This window comes from Vipera ursinii (genome assembly GCF_947247035.1).
Source record: "Vipera ursinii genome assembly, chromosome: Z".
Taxonomy (NCBI): domain Eukaryota; kingdom Metazoa; phylum Chordata; class Lepidosauria; order Squamata; family Viperidae; genus Vipera; species Vipera ursinii.
This window is the reverse complement of record NC_139517.1, coordinates 7,539,761-7,556,579: the sequence shown is the minus strand read 5'-3', so window position 1 is coordinate 7,556,579 and position 16,819 is coordinate 7,539,761. Positions and strand designations below refer to the sequence as shown.

At 48.1% G+C, this 16,819-nt stretch overlaps 1 protein-coding gene across 1 annotated transcript; it reads left to right on the top strand.

Annotated features, from left to right (window-relative positions):
• Positions 1–576: 576 nt before the first annotated feature.
• Positions 577–16,203, top strand: SLC25A35 (solute carrier family 25 member 35; the record flags this gene model as incomplete). Its single annotated transcript, XM_083377789.1, has 5 exons — positions 577–951; positions 1,745–1,810; positions 9,745–9,897; positions 11,888–12,022; positions 16,027–16,203. 5 exons carry the CDS (start codon positions 577–579, stop codon positions 16,201–16,203), a joined length of 906 nt encoding a protein of 301 aa, XP_083233915.1.
• Between the last annotated feature and the right edge of the window lie 616 nt (positions 16,204–16,819).

The window sequence follows — 16,819 nt, the reverse complement described above, 5'->3', positions numbered from 1 at the left end:
CCCCCCATCGCTCCTTAACCTTGGTTGGGGTTACTTGTCCCAGGTCACCCAACTGCCTTTCTTGAACCTTCTCCTTGCTGCCCAAGGTCTTCTCCACCAGCCCTGGCTTTCTTCTGGCAGCTTTTGCTAGCTGGGTTCTCTTAAATCCGGTTTCTGCTTCTCAGGTTTCTCCCCTTTGGCCCTCACCCACCCGCCCAGCCCAGCCCCCATCTTCTCCCACGCTGGGGGAAAGACAGCCCCTCCCCCACCCAGGACCCTGATGGTATACCGGCCCTTTCATCCTCACCTTCATCCCTTCTTCTGGTCTTCCTGATGATGGGGCCATCTTCTCTGTTGTAGTTGCCCTTCCCCACCCCTTCCTCCTCTTCCTCCTCCTCTTGACCTTCCATCCTTCACAGGGTGCTTCTCTGAGCCTTCTGGGGACCTGGGGTGTCATCCCCTCCCCATGCCTCCTTAGATCCTTCAGCTGGAGCCCTCAGTTGCACCCCTTGGCGTCCTCCTCTTTTGAAGAGTCTTGGGTGACCCTCCCCCTCCAGTTTTCTCTTTTCTCTTCCAGCTCCCTTGACAACTCCTACAATGGACTTTTTTCTCAGTGGGGTGGCTGCCTGTGGGGCCTGCCTCTTTACCAACCCCCTGGAGGTGGTGAAGACCCGGATGCAGCTCCAAGGAGAGCTCCGCGCTCCTGGCACCTACACCCGTCACTATCGTAACGTCTTCCACGCTTTCTACACCATCGGACGGGTGGACGGGCTGGCAGCTCTGCAGCGAGGGCTTTTGCCTGCCCTGTTCTATCAGTTTGGCTTCAATGGCATCCGCTTGGGCACCTATGGGCTGGCGGAATCAGAAGGCTACATCCACAAGCGGGACGGACAGATCAGCCCGCTGCGGGCCACCTTGGCAGGAGCTTTGGCTGGCGCCACAAGTGCCATTGTGAGCAGCCCACTGTATCTGGTGGGTCTTAAACCCAGAAGCATTAGAACAGGGGTGTCAAACTCAATTTCATTGAGGGCCGCAACAGCATTGCGGTTGCCCTCAGGGGGCCGGGTGGGTATGGCCAGGGTGGGTGTGGCCTACTGGGTGGGCATGGCTAGAGTGCGTATGGCCTACTGGGTAGGCGTGGCCAGCTCTACATCTTTCGCTTCAAGGGTACCTATGGGGGCCTGGGCAGGAGTGGGAAAGATCTGAGGGTCTGTGGCAGAAGGAGGGTCTCTGGGCCAGGGCCAAGGCAGTGGAGGCCGTTCCCTCACTGTTTCCAGGGTGGCTTCGCGGGCCACATGAAACCACTTCGCGGGCCGGATCCGGCCCCCGGGCCTTTTGTTTGACATGTCTGCATTAGAATAACAGAGAAAGGGAAATTGTCCCCACTCATTTCGGTCTGGAATCTAGAGATGCTAGGTGGAATTCTGCCTTTCAGAATCCAGGGATAAAGAATGAATTCTGCAGATAAATCCAATGTGGGCTTTTTAAAAAAAAAGAAAAAAGAAAAGTAAAACACAGCAGTCACCAAAAATCTTTCCTTATGGCTTGCTATGTAGTGGGTTGCCTGGATGCTTTTTTTTTTCCTCCCACACCTGTTCCTCCCAAGTTTGAACGTGAGCCTTTCACTGCTCTGATTAGTAGAACAAAACACTGCTTCGGAAGAGGGTAAAAGCATTCCTTGAGAGAAACGCAACGTTATTTTTGAATTCATCTCCCTGGCCTGTTGTTGCTTAGGACAGTGACCTTTCTCCAATCCTTCCTCCAGGTGAAGACTCATCTCCAAGCTCAATCAGTTTCCGAGATTGCTGTAGGACACCAATATCAGCACCAGGTAAGCTGACCTTGCTCTGTAGCTTATAGTGAGAAAGTTTGTAATTTGCTGAGGCAGAGTTTTCATTCCTCTGGAGCTCACTGTAAATGACCAGTTGGCAAGTTTGCAGGATTTTCAAAAAGGGTCTGTCTTAGCTTTTCTTAGAGAACCTCTGGAATTATTTTTTTTTTAAAAAAAGCACTACAAAAAATAATAATAGACAAATTAAGGTTCTAAAATCAAGTCTAACAAAGAGAAGTATACAGATTTTATTTTTCTGGGCTCCAAGATCACCGCAGATGGGGACTGTAGCCAAGAAATTAAAAGACGCTTGCTCCTCGGGAGGAAAGCAATGGCAAATCTAGACAGCACACTAAAAAGCAGAGACATCACCCTGTCAACAAAAGTGTGTATAGTCAAGGCTATGGTCTTCCCAGTTGCAATGTACGGCAGTGAAAGCTGGGCCATAAAAAATGCTGAGCGCCAAAGAATTGAGGCCTTTGAACTATGGTGCTGGAGAAGACTCCTGCGAGTCCCTTGGACTGCAAAGGACTGGTCAGTCCTAGAGGAGATCAACCCTGACTGCTCTTTAGAAAGCCAGATCCTGAAGTTGAAACTCAAATACTTTGGCCACCTAATGAGAAGGAAGGACTCACTGGAGAAGAGCCTAATGCTGGGAAAGGTTGAGGGCAATAGAAGAAGGGGACGACAGAGAATGAGGTGGCTGGATGGAGTCACTGAAGCAGGAGGCGTGAGCTTAAATGGACTCCAGAAGATGGTAGAGGACAGGAAGGCCTGGAGGAACGTTGTCCATAGGGTCGCGATGAGTAGGACACGACTTTGCAGTTAACAACAAAAGGGTGATATGACAACAGTCTTCCCATACTTGAGAGGTTGTCATAGGGAAGAGGGGATTGACTTATTCTCCAGAGCACCTGAGGGCAGGACAAGAAGTAACAGTTGGAAGATTGTTTAAAGAGAAAGCCAACCTAGAACTAAGAAAATATTTTCTGACATTGAGAACAATTGGTGGAATGGCTTAACTTTGGAAGTTGTAAGTGCTCCATCACCGGGGGTTTTCAAAAAGAGACTGGACAAAATGTTTGTCCAGAGTGATAAAGGTCTCTTGCTTTAGCAGAGGGTTGGGCTAAAACAGGGGTCCCCCAACCCCCGGTCCGTGGACTGGTACCAGGCCGCAGCATGCCAGCAACCGGTCCGCACAAACAAGCAAAGCCCCATCCGTGGGATGTAGGCAGTGCACGAAACCATGCACTCTCTGGTCCGTGGAAAAACCTTTCTCCGCGGAAGCAGTCCCTGGTGCCCAAAAGGTTGGGGACCTCTGGGCTAAAAGACCTCCAAGGTGTCTTCCCACCCTATTATTATTATTATCTGTGTTCTGCAGGCCTTTTCAAAACTGGAACTTAAGAAAGATACCTCACCACGAAATAGTCCTTTGCTGCACCACTGGTTTAGAACTGAACCCAGTTCTGCATTGGCATCCTTCCCAGCATTATCCAGAGGTGCTAGAAAATGAACTTGTGATTTGTTCTGCCGCTAAATTATGCTCTCTCCCAATTTGGATGGTTGGTGGAGGAGCTTGCGCTGGCACACCAGCCCCTTGAAGGACATCTGGCCCACCTCTGTTTCCACATGTGCTGAAGAGCCAGCCTCCCAGCGATGGAAATTGCTGGCAATCGTTAATATTTCAATAGCTATCATGTTGCCTGGAGCTCATTTCTCCATGCAGGTCTGGTAGAAAGCATTGTTAGCAGTTCATTGTTCTCAGTGTCCAGTACGATAGCCAGAAGTTTGTGGATGCTCCCACACTGGAGGTTTTTAAGAAGAGACTGGACAACCATTTGTCTGAAATGGTATAGGGCAGGGGTCGGCAACCTAAAAAAGAAAAAGAGCCACTGGGAACCGGTTCCATCACAAATTAAAAAAAGAGGGAGCCGCGTGCGTGTGTCCATGCACGCGCATGCGCAAAAAGGTTTTTTGCGCATGCGCGGACGCACGCGGCTGCCATTTTTTTAAAAATGAGATGGAACCGGTTCCCGGTTGCCCGATGGCGACGGCCCGTCTGCAAAGCTGCCGCTTTCGGCAGCTTTGCAGATGGGCCGTGGCAGCTTCCTCAAATAGCGGCGCCCCTGCCCATTCCAAGAGGGTTGGCCGCTAACCTTCTCGCTCACCTGCGGGCTCAGCGCGATCGGCCGGCTTCCCTGCCCATCCTTGCCGGCGCCTTTCGCTTGCCGGGGCTCTCAGCCCCGGCGACGAGGAGGCAACGTGGGGCGGGCGGGCGCCTTTCGCTCGGCGGGGCTCTCAGCCCCGGCGACGAGGAGGCAACGGGGGGCGGGCGGCCGCCTTTCGCTCGGCGGGGCTCTCAGCCCCGGCGACGAGGAGGCAACGGGGGGCGGGCGGGCGCCTTTCGCTCGGCGGGGCTGGCGGGCGCCTTTCGCTTGCCGGGGCTCTCAGCCCCGGCGACGAGGAGGCAACGGGGGGCGGGCGGGCGCCTTTCGCTCGGCGGGGCTGGCGGGCGCCTTTCGCTTGCCGGGGCTCTCAGCCCCGGCGACAAGGAGGCAACGGGGGGCGGGCGGGCGCCTTTCGCTCGGCGGGGCTCTCAGCCCCGGCGACGAGGAGGCAACGGGGGGCGGGCGGCCGCCTTTCGCTCGGCGGGGCTCTCAGCCCCGGCGACGAGGAGGCAACGGGGGGCGGGCGGGCGCCTTTCGCTCGGCGGGGCTGGCGGGCGCCTTTCGCTCGGCGGGGCTCTCAGCCCCGGCGACGAGGCAACGGGGGGCGGGCGGGCGCCTTTCGCTCGGCGGAGCTGGCGGGCGCCTTTCGCTTGCCGGGGCTCTCAGCCCCGGCGACGAGGAGGCAACGGGGGGCGGGCGGGCGCCTTTCGCTCGGCGGGGCTGGCGGGCGCCTTTCGCTTGCCGGGGCTCTCAGCCCCGGCGACGAGGAGGCAACGGGGGGCGGGCGGGCGCCTTTCGCTCGGCGGGGCTGGCGGGCGCCTTTCGCTTGCCGGGGCTCTCAGCCCCGGCGACGAGGAGGCAACGGGGGGCGGGCGGGCGCCTTTCGCTCGGCGGGGCTCTCAGCCCCGGCGACGAGGAGCCAACGGGGGGGCGGGCGGGCGAAGCGCGGCTTTCGCTCGGTGGGGCTCTCAGCCCCGCCGACGAGAGGAGCCAACGGGGGGTGGGTGGGCGGGCGAAGCGCGCCTTCTTGCTCGTCAGGGCTGCTTGCCCCGGCGACGAGAGGGAACGGGGGGGGGGGGGGAAGAAGCAGATCTACTTACGTTTTACTTCTTCCTCTCTTCCTCCACTCTGCCAAGTGCAGTAAAAAAACAAAGGTTTGTGGGTAGCCCACAAACGGTTTGTGGGCGGTCCCACAAACCAACCAATCAATTTAAACTTTTCAAGTTTTTTTGTGAGAAGTTTAAATTGATTAAGTTTTTTTAGTACCTTTTTTTTTTTCAAGAGGGAGGAGGCTCCGGAGCCGCGGGTTGCCGACCTGTGGTATAGGGTTTCCTGCCTGAAAAGGGGGTTGGACTAGATGACCTCCAAGGTACCTTCCTCCTCCTCCTCCTCTTCATCCTCCTCCTCCTCCTCCTCCTCATTATCATCATCTATTATTATTATTATTATTGTTGTTGTTGTTATTATTATTATTATTATTATTATTATTATTATTATTATTATTATTATTATTGCAAATACAAGGCAAGGATGTCATTCGTTTTCCCTGCCTCCATAAATCTTGGATCTTTCCACTCCAAGTTGCACATCTAAAGAAAAGCAACATAGGGTCTGTGGTTCCTTAAAGGCTAATCACTTTATTATACAGGTAGTCCTCAACTTACGATTCGCAACTGAGCCCAGAAATGTCTGTTTGCTAAGTGAGACAGTTTTTAAGTGTGTTTTGTCCCCTTTCATGACCTTCCTTGCCAAAGTTGTTAAAAGGAATCACTGCAGTGAGTACACAGTTGTTGAGCGAATGTCGTTTCCCCATTGGCTTTGCTTGTCAGAAGGACGCAAAAAGGCGATCACATGACCCCGGGACACTGCGACCGTCATAAATATAAGCTGGTTGCCAAGCAGCCGAATTTTGATCACGTGACTGGAGGGATGCTGCAATGGTTGCAAGTGTGTCACGTGTGGCTTTTTTCAGTGTTGTTGTAACTTTGAACGGTCACTAACTAAATGGCTGTAAGTTGAGGTCTGCCTATAGAGAAAGAAAATAAATAGATATCCTGGCCAGTTGTTAGCTTCTGCTCAGTCTTTAAAAAAGCAATAAAGGCATTGTCTATAAGTCACACCCTCCTTTTAAAAAATATCAAAATTTGGTATCGTTGATTAAGTAGTTCAGTTTGGTCTATGCAGGGGTGGAGAACTGTGGCCCTTTTATGACTTGTGGACTTCAACTCCCAGAATTCCTGAGCCAGCCATGCTGACTCAGGAATTCTGGGAGTTGAAGTCCACAAGTTTATTTATTTTATTTATTTATTTATTTGTTTTATATACCGCCCTTCTCCCGGAGGACTCAGGGCGGTGTACAGAGCAATAAAGTAAGAATACAATAAAGCAATAAAGTGAGAAAATTTTAAAACCCAAATCCATCAGGCCAGGCCGGCTTGTTGGAATAGATAAGTTTTTAGATCACGCCGGAAGGAGCAAAGGTCGGGGGCCATCCAGATTTCAGCTGGTAAGCGGTTCCAAAGGATTGGCGCACCCACCGAGAATGCTCTCCCCCTGGGGGTCACCAGCCGACATTCTCTGACCGGTGGCACCCTGAGGAGGCCCTCTCTGTGGGAGCGCACAGGACGGAGGGATGTTGACGCTGGCAGTAGGTGCTCCCGTAGGTAATCCGGACCCACGCCATGTAGGGCTTTGTATGTCATCACTAGCACCTTGAATTTCACCCAGAAGGCAACTGGAAGCCAGTGCAGCTCACGGAGCAGAGGTATAATATGGGAGTATCGGGAGACCCCCAAAAGCACTCGTGCAGCTGCACTCTGCACCAGCTGAAGCTTCCGAGTGGTTCTCAAGGGCAGCCCCATGTAAAGAGCGTTGCAGTAGTCAAGACGAGAGGTCACAAGTACAGGGGGACTGTACGCAAGGCATCCAGGTCCAGATAGGGTCGCAGCTGGTGCACCAAACGAACCTGGGCGAAGGCCCCTCTAGTCACAGCTGCTATATGATCTAAGGAGAGCTGTGAATCTAAGAGGACACCCAGATTGCGAGCCTTATCTACGGGGGGTAATAACTCGCCCCCGATATTTAGAGATGGAATGATCTGAATATCCTGACATGCCGGTATGTACAGCCATTCAGTCTTGTCCAGGTTGAGTTGAAGCCTGTTCCTCCCCATCCATTCCTGGACCGCTTCCAAGTTATCAAAGGGCCATAGTTCCCCACCTCTGGGTTAAGGTAATAGGCTAGAAGGTGGGAAAGTGTAAGTTCTAATTCCGTCTCAGCCGTGAAAGCCAACTGTTCAACTTTGGGCCTACCATCCCAACCCACCTCAAAGGGTTGTTGTTGCGTGGAAAATAACAGGAAGATGTGTTGGATATGTTTGCAACTTTGAGTTATTTGTAAAAACAATAACGGTGGGATATAAATAAACAAATATTAAATAAAACCATGCCAGCCCAATTAGTCTTGGGCGAACTTAATTTTCTTCTGGGCTGCTTAAATTGCTTAAATCTCAGCTCTGGAAGTAGTAAGCAATCATCCTAGACCAGGGGTAGGCAACCTCGGCTCTTTTATGACTCATGGACTTCAACTCCCAGAATTCCTGAGCCAGCTCTGCTGACTCAGGAATTCTGGGAGTTGAAGTCTATGAGTCATAAAAGAGCCGAGGTTGCCTACCTCTGTCCTAGACCTAGATAATATTTTTCTCCACTCTGTAGCAAATATTCTTACATTGCCTTGCTGGAAGCAAAGAGAGGAAATGAAATGGCCGTTTAAAAGGTCTTCACCAGAAAGCATGCGCTGTGTGATCCTATTTGAGACCATTTCCGAGGCAAACCAGGTTAAGTCTGCAGCATATCTCTACCCAATCCCTGATTATTCCTGCCCCAGAGCTTGGAAAACTGCCAGCCTGCCTAGCTAATAGGGAGGTAGACTGACTACACAGCTTCCTGGATCTGTAAAATGTGCAGCTTCTAATCTCTTATTAATACTCTGCTCTCAAAACTCAATGCTGGAAATCTCCGGTGGCCAGGCTGCTGGTGTAAAAAAATACAGTAGATTAACCTGAGGAAAAAAATTGTGTATAATGTCCTCTCCTGGGACTGAAAGGATTGAGAAAAGTTGGGCCTTACGCCCTGAGCCCATTTTGCACCTTTGCACATTCAGGGGGTCCTCAACTTATGACCACAATTCAGCCCCAAATTTATGTTGCTAAGTGAGAGATTTCTTAAGTGATTTTTGCCCCTGTTTAACGACCTTTCTTGCCATATTTGTTAAACGGGTCACTTTGGTTGTTGATTGAGTCACACGGTTATTAAGTGAATTTGGCTTTCCCATTGACTTTGCAAAAGCGGATCATATGACCGTTGGACACTGCAACCGTCATGAATACATGCCAGTTGCCAAGCGTCTGAATTTTGATCATGTGACCACGGGTAGACTACGGTGGCTGTAAGTGTGGAAAACGGTCATAAGTCACTTTTCTCAGTGCGGCTGTAACTGCAAACAGTTGCTAAACGAGGATGGTTGAAGATTATATGTAGTCTCAGTCCCTTATTTGGCACCAAGGTGATCCTGGAAACTCAGGAACAGAGAATAAAGTAACCAGCATTGTTCCTGGCGGCATTATTTATTTATTTATTTATTTATTGCATTTTTCTTGAACTAGATAGAATATTTGAGGTAGAGTTTAGCCAGTAAAGAATAGCAATGAAACTGATTTGTTTTTAGAAATAGGACTAGGATGAGATGCGAGCTTTCTTTTTAGATAATGAATGTATGAGAAGATTTCAGAAGGTGTTTGTGTTTCTTCTTTCTTTCTCTTTCTTTTTCTTTCTCTTTTTCTTCCTTCCTTCCTCTTTCCTCATCCCTCCCTTCCTTTTTCTTTCTTTCTCTTTCTCTCTCTTTCTTTCCTTCCTTCCTTCCTTCCTTTCTTTTCCTTCCTTCCTTTCTCTTTCTTTTACTTTCCTTCCTTCCTTCCTTCTTTTCTTTTCTTTCTTTCTTCTCCAAAGCACCTGAGGGCAGGTCAAGACATAGTGGGTGGAAGGTCATTAAAGAGAGATCCAATCTAGAACTAAGGAGAAATTTCCTGAAAATGAGAACAATCAGTCGGTGGAATGGCTTTCCTCTGGAAGTTGTGGGTGCTTCATCACTGGAGGCTTTTAAGAAGTTTGGACAGCCTCTTGTCTGGAATGGTATAGGCCAGGGGTAGGCAACCTTGGCTCTTCTATAACTTGTGGACTTCAACTCCCAGAATTCCTGGGCCAGCCATGCTGGCTCAAGAATTCTCTGGAATTCTGGGAGTTGAAGTCCACAAGTCATAAAAGAGCCAAGGTTGCCTACCCCTGCCCTAGTGTCTCCTGGTTGAACAGGGGGTTGGTCTAGAACAGGCATGTCAAACTGCCGGCCCGTGGGCCAGAGGCATCATACTGAAACTGCGCGCACCCCATTGCCGGCAATGGGGAAAAAGTTGTGATATGTCGTGCGACGTCACGTGACATCGCGAGTTTGACATGCCCGGTCTAGAAGACCTCCAAGGTCCCTTCCGACCTCATTATTCTATGTTTTATGCTCTCTGACCTGGAGGCAAAAATAATTTCTTCCAAGACATCCGCAGGGTGGGCTTTTAGTCAATAGTTCAAAATCCTGCTTGCTCCTTACTTCAAGCGGTCCAAATATTTCCACTGACAGCTTCCAGCTAGTTGAGCGCTGTAATGATTGTAGACATGGATGCTTCTAAATGTTATTGGTCCTTTTCTGTTGCCTGTCTAGGGAATGTTCCATGCACTATGTGGGATTCACAGAGAACACGGTGTGCTAGGGCTGTGGCGTGGAGCCATTTCTTCCGTGCCCCGAGTCATGGTGGGCTCATCCACGCAGCTATCATCCTTCTCCTTTTCCAAACAATTCTTGAACCACCTCGAGGTACGCTGGTTTCCTGTGCAAGAGAGCTTGTTTGAAAAGGTATAGGAGTTACAGTAGAAGACTTGGATTTGGCACGGTGGGTCTAGAGAGAAGAAAAATTGGGATATACATTTGATCTTGGCCTAGTCCAGGGGTAGGCAACCTTGGCTCTTTTCTGACTCGTGGACTTCAGCTCCCAGAATTCCTGAGCCAGCATGGGGGAAACTTTGGCCCCTTCGTGACTCGTGGACTTCAACTCCCAGAATTCCTGAGCCACCATGAGGGAACTATGGCCCCTTCGTGACTTGTGGACTTCAACTCCCAGAATTCCTGAGCCAGCCATCCTGAGGGGAAAGAGAGGTTTCCAAGCTGAGCCATGCTGGCTCAGGAATTCTGGGAGTTGAAGTCCACAAGTCACGAAGGGGCCATAGTTCCCTCATGGTGGCTCAGGAATTCTGGGAGTTGAAGTCCTCGAGTCATGAAGGGGCCAAACTTTCCCCCATGCTGGCTCAGGAATTCTGGGAGTTGAAGTCCATGAGTCATAAAAGAGCCAAGGTTGCCTACCCCGGTCTAGTCGTTAAGGCACCAAGCTAGAAACTGAGTTCAAGTTCTGCCTTAGGCATGAAAGCCAGGTTGTTTGGACCAATCACCAGGATACTGTGAGTTCTAGTTCTGCCTTAGGCATGAAAGCTGACTGGGTGACTTTGAACCAGATTCTTTCTCTTAGTTCAGCTCCTCACATAGAATTGTTGTCGTAGGGGAAAATAGGAGGAGGAAGGAATATTAGGTATGGTCACTACCTTGAGTTATTTATAAAAAAAATAATAAAGGTAGAATAAAACTAAACTAAAATAAACAACCATTTTGGAGCAGTACCAAAATATACCCTGTTCACTTGCCAAATTCATGGTCGCTTCCTCCTTATTCTTTCCAACTCTGAGTATTAAATGTGCTTCTAATCCAATGGCTATTAATACAGCACCTGAGCTTAAGAAGGTGGATTTGTAGCTAATTTTTTTTTCCTGCATGCCTGCGTGGTGTCAACTTACTCTTTATGCCAAGAAGAGCTGCAAGTTTAAATTTAGGCTGGTCGTGGCAGAAGAGACAAAATATAAATGGGGCTTTATATAAGTCCAAACTGCTGATTTGCAGGCAGAATCCAGCAGAGAATATAGAACAGAAGAGGAATAAGAATAGAATAGAATAGAATAGAATAGAATAGAATAGAATAGAATAGAATAGAATAGAATAGAATAGAATAGAATAGAATAGAAGAATAGAAAAAAGAAAAGAAAAGAAGAAAATAGAGAATGTAATAGAATGTAATAGGAAAGAATAGAATAGAATAGAATAGAATAGAATAGAATAGAATAGAATAGAATAGAATAGAATAGAATAGAATAGAATAGAATAGAATAGAATATAGAGAATGGAATAGAATCGAATAGGAAATAATAGAATAGAATAGAATAGAATAGAATAGAATAGAATAGAATAGAATAGAATAGAATAGAATAGAATAGAATAGAATAGAATAGAATATAGAGAATGGAATAGAATCGAATAGGAAATTAGAATAGAATGGAATGGAATGGAATGGAATGGAATGGAACAGAACGGAACAGAACAGGTTTGAGAATCTTAGTCCTAAGGCATAATGTTTTGATCCTCTTTGATCCTCTAATGCAGAGGTTCCCCAATGTCCGGTCCGTGTATTGGGCCGCGGCATGCCTGCAACTGGTCCACACAAACAAAGAGCCCCATCTGTAGGATGCAGGCAGCACACAAAACTACGCACCCTCCGGTCCGTGGAAAAACCTTTCTCCACGGAACCGGTCCCTGATGCGCAAAAGGTTGGGGACCTCTGCTCTGATGGATCGAGGTTCCTGATCTCTGACGAGGCTGGCTGCAGCTTCCAAAGCTGTTCTCTTAAGAGGTCCCTGTTCCCCTCCTCCCTTCTGCAACTTCTCCTCAGCGGTTTCTAGCCTTTTGTCCTCTCCTCTTCCACCAGATCTTCCCCAAAGACAGTTGGCTGATTGCCTTGTGCGCCGGGATGACCAGCAGCTTCATTGTGGCCATCGCCATGACACCTTTCGATGTGGCCAGCACCCGCCTCTACAACCAACCGGTTGGACCTGACGGCCAGGTAGGAAAATGGGAAGAACGGAGAGGATGTGGACGAAGCCGGAACACTTGTGGTTAGGTGGACTAAAGAGGGGAATACGGGCAGTCCTTGACCGATAGCCATTCATTTAGTGTCCAGTTTTCACCCTTATGACCATTGCAGCATCCCCATAGTGATCAAAATCTGAGGACCCAGATTGTTGGGGGCAATAAGATGACTTTGCCGCTTTGGGGGGGGGGGAAAGCCCTAATAAGCAGACATATACATAGAATGAAGGCTATTGCTAAGCACATTGGTTTGTGCTTAAATTGTAAGCCGCCCTGAGTCTTCGGAGAAGGGCAGGATATAAATGGGATTAAAACAAAAATGGGATTAAAATTCAGACACTTGGCAACTGGCTCCTATTTATGACAATTGCAGTGTCCTAGAGCCATGTGATCACCTCTTGCGACAAGCAAAGTCAATGGAGAAGCCAGATTCACTTAACAATTGTGTTACTCACATAACAACTAGGATTCATTCACCCCATTGGTTTCAGGGGCCCCTTAAACAAATTGCTTAAATCCACAGCTTTGCTGTATGTCAATGAAAACTCAACCATCCAGGGTCCAGGCCAAAATTATCTTAAAAAAGGTTAAAATCATGTCAACTGGACCAAAGTTGGTTAATCTGAGATATTCCATTACTCATCCAAGTAAATTTATCAGTCAAAATAAATAAAAAAATACTTAGGCAGAGAGCCAGAGAGCTGTTGGCATATACCAACTCTTGCCATACCAACTGCACTGCTTTCTCACCAAAAGGTTTTTATTTTGACTGATGAAATTACCTGGATAAGTAACAAAACATCTCATATGAATAAACTTTGGTCCTGTCGCCGTGATTTTAATCTTTTTTAGGCACAACTTTGCTGTTAAACCTTCTTTGCTACCGTTTTTTAAGTTTTAAATCTTCCAAAATTGTACCTGTGCTGCCAAAGCAGGCTATGCATTATTTTGAAGCTGATCGTCTCTTCCACCCTCATATCTGAGAACTGGGATCTTTGGTTAAGATTTTAGAAGAAATAAAGTTGTGTCCAAAGCAAAATGAGCAGCAGTGAGTATGAGAGAGCAATCCAAAGGCCCTATTACAGATTTTAAAATGATGCAGAAACCCCCCCCCCAAAAAAAAAAACCCCTTCCAGGTTTTTAAAATCGTTTTGGCAAAGAGTTTGTGTAAGCACCTGGTTAAACTGATTCTATCAATGCTGCAAACATTGGATGTTTTTGCTTTGACAATATAAGAGGCAGACTTTTCCTTTAAATTGTTTTGCTCTTAGAATTAGAGCAGGGCTTTTCAACTTTTCCACCCATTCTACCACTTTTAGGATATGGCAACATCCGGGTACCACCAGTTGCCTAGCAAGGTGTCAAAAACTTGATGACCAAAAAAAAAAAGGAAAAAAAGTGATGAAGTACAGGTAGTCCTCGACTTAACAACATTTTGCTTAGTGACTGTCCGAAGTTACAATGGCACTGAAAAAAGTCCCCCCCCCCAAGCCACAGATGAGCAAGACACCTGCCTGCCCGCCCGGTGGTGCTCTTCCTCCTGTCCGAGGTTTTCATTGTTGTGAGCATTTCTGTTGAGGATTGGCAGCGGGGGTGGGGTGGGGTATATTTGGTTTTTATTCCCCCCATCTGCTGGGTGGTTGCAGCAGGTTTGGGTCACTTCACATGACCCTGGGACACTGTGACCGTCATAAATAGGAATCAGTTGCCAAGCATCTGAATGTAAATCACAAGACCCTGGAGATGCTGCAACATTCCAGCTGATCGGCGCTTCTTCTGGGCTCAGCAGAAACGCCAGGATCAGCGCTGAGCTCCAGCTGGAGCCTGGCACTGATCCTGGCACTTCCACTGAGCCCTGACAGCCCCGAAGAAGCGCTGATCCTGGCGCTTCCGCTGAGTCCTGACAGCCCTGCAGCTCCAGCCATCTCTCACTCAGGCTTGTGCGGTGCTGCCACCGGTTCAGCTCATTCCCCTCCCCCGCTACCACTTTTCTAGGATGGTCGCATACCACCTGCCAGGTGCCAATGTACCACAGGGGGTACCCGTACCCCTGGTTGAAAAGCCCTGAATTAGATGAAGCTAGGGGGAGGAGAATGTTACCCCGGTTGTTTTTAATAAGATAAGAAATGGCGTGTAATAGAACGGAAGGGAAGCTTTGCCCTTCAAATTGATTGGAGAATGTGATTGATGACTGCTAATTGGAGGAGGGAACTGTGCCAAATATTAGGTGCTGAAGAGAGGGGAATTCAGATTTTGGCATCTCAACATGCCGTGCCAATGCTTTGTTCTCATTATTATAGACTTTTTAGAATAAACAATGCCTGAAGGTTCTTTGAAGTGTTTCATTAGTCGGAACCATGACATCTTCAGTAAAAAATGTTGGTGGAATAAAAGTCATGTCTTGCACTTAAAAGTACATTTCAGTTGTACGTGTCTATGGAGATTCTCAGTCATCCAGGTCCTGGCTATCCCAAAGGTGCTTTTTCAAAAGGCAACTGGATTTTCTTCAGTGAACTTCTTGGATGAGAAACGGAACGTTTTTCAAGGAAAAACCGAGAGTCCAGCTGACTTTTGAAAAAGCACCTCTGGGTTTCAGCTGTGCACTTACACACACAAGCACGTACACACAAATTGTAGGTATATTTACCTGGATATCTCCGGGATATTTTTAAACATTTACTGGTTTATACGGGTAGTCCTGAACCTACGGCAATCGAGCCTAGAAACGTAGGTTGCTCAGTGAGAAATGTGTTAAGTGGGTTCTGCCCCATTCTACGACTTTTCTTGCCGCATTCGTTCAGTGAATTGCTGCAGTTGTGAAATTAATAACTCGGCGGTGAAGTGAATCTGGCTTCCCCCACGGACTTTGCTTGTCAGAAGGTCACAAAAGGGGACCAGGTGGCCCCAAAAAAACTGCAACCGTCATAAATACGAACCAGTCAAGCATCCGAATGTAAATCACGCGACCACGGGGGATGCTGCAACAGTGTGAAAAATGGTCATAAGTCACTTTCTTTCAGTTGTAACTTCGGAGGTCACTAAATGAACTCTAGTTAAGTCAAGGACTTACCTGTATTGAGTTCCTCGCCTCTTGCTTTTGCAAAAACCTGCTGGTGGGTTCTTTAAAGAAAATAAAAAAAATAAGAAAGGAAGATTTTGAAATAATAGAGAATAGAATAGAGCTTGGGTTTTTAGAGTTTGCTTGTGGTTTGTCCTCCCAAGCTTGTTTTAATACAATTCCTGAGCGTTTCGTTACCAAACTAGGTAACATCACCAGCAGGATTTTCTTGCCCTATCATGTCAATATGTAAGAAACCGGACTATTCGAAGTGACAATCAACAAAAGAACCAATTGGCTGCTCGGAATTATTATTTTTTTTTAAATCCCATCCTTTTCCGAAGACTCAGAGCGGCTTACAATTTAAAGCACAAATCATTGTGCTTAGCAATAGCCTTCATTCTATGTATATGCCTGCTTATTAGGGCTTTCGCCCCTTCCCAAGCGGCATTATTACAAAGTCAGCTTATTGCCCCCAACAATCTGGGTCCTCATTTTACCTACCTCGGAAGGATGGAAGGCTGAGTCAACCTTGAGCCTGGTGGGACTCGAACCTGCACTAATTGCAGGCAGCTGGTGTTACTTAAGGAGGCATTAGCCCACTGCTCCATCAAGGCTCTTGGTGTAGAATGGGGCAAAACCCACTTAACACATTTCTGAGCACACCGGCACAAGATGATGTTTATGAGTTAAGGAGAATAAGACAAGAAAATCCTGTTGCTGATGTTACCTAGTTTGGTAACGAAACGTTCAGGAATTATATATATATATTTTAAAAAACACACACAGAAAGCAAGATTTCCCAAACCTAAGGCAGACGGACTGGGATGACAGGACAGTGAAAACTTGGGAGTCATCCAGGAAAATGCTCTTAAGACCCAGTGAACATGACCCCTTCACCGTTTCCTTTTCTACGACAGGGCATGATGTACAAAGGACTCTTGGACTGCCTGGCCAAAATCATCCAGACCGAGGGTTTCTGGGGTGCCTACAAAGGGGTGGGGGCTTCCTACTTCCGCATCGGGCCCCACACCATCCTCAGCCTTCTCTTCTGGGATCAGATCCGCCAAGTCAACTTCCGCTGGACGCAGGAGTGAAGCCACCCGTAAGGGGGATGCCCACCCCAATTTGCACATCAAGACTTACCTTAAAGGAGGCGCCCGGACCGCTCTGTGAGTGAAGCTCGTCTCGAGAGATTTGATGCCAGCAGGCTGGCGGCTTCTACGGCGCAGAGAAAGATGTTGGCGGCCCATTCCACGCCCTTTGTTTTTGGCTGTTCTCACCTCTTGGTCCTCTTTCCTACTTGGCTACAGATTATAAGGAGTCAAATAACAATAAGTAAAATCTTTCCCCTGCCCGGATCAATTAATACCGAACCGTAGCTTCTTGACTTGAGGAGCCAAGGCATCACGCAGACGCTCGTCCTCACTTGAAGCTTGTGCAGGAGTGTGCCAGGCCCACTCCGTCGCGAAGCGCCATTTTACCGTTGCAGAAGATGGGACTTCTGTCTTGCTTGGTAATGGCCTCCAGGTCCCGGCTTCCTAGGAAAACCCCTAAAAAGCTTTCTTGAGGGACTCTTGTTGTGTCACTTCTACCCAGTGTGCAAAATTACAGGGTGTCCCTATAGGTGGGGGGGAGAAGTCCTGTTCAAACTGTTTCCATGGCAACCAAGTAGACCTAAAGGTAGGACTCGCCTGTGCCAGTTAATCCAGC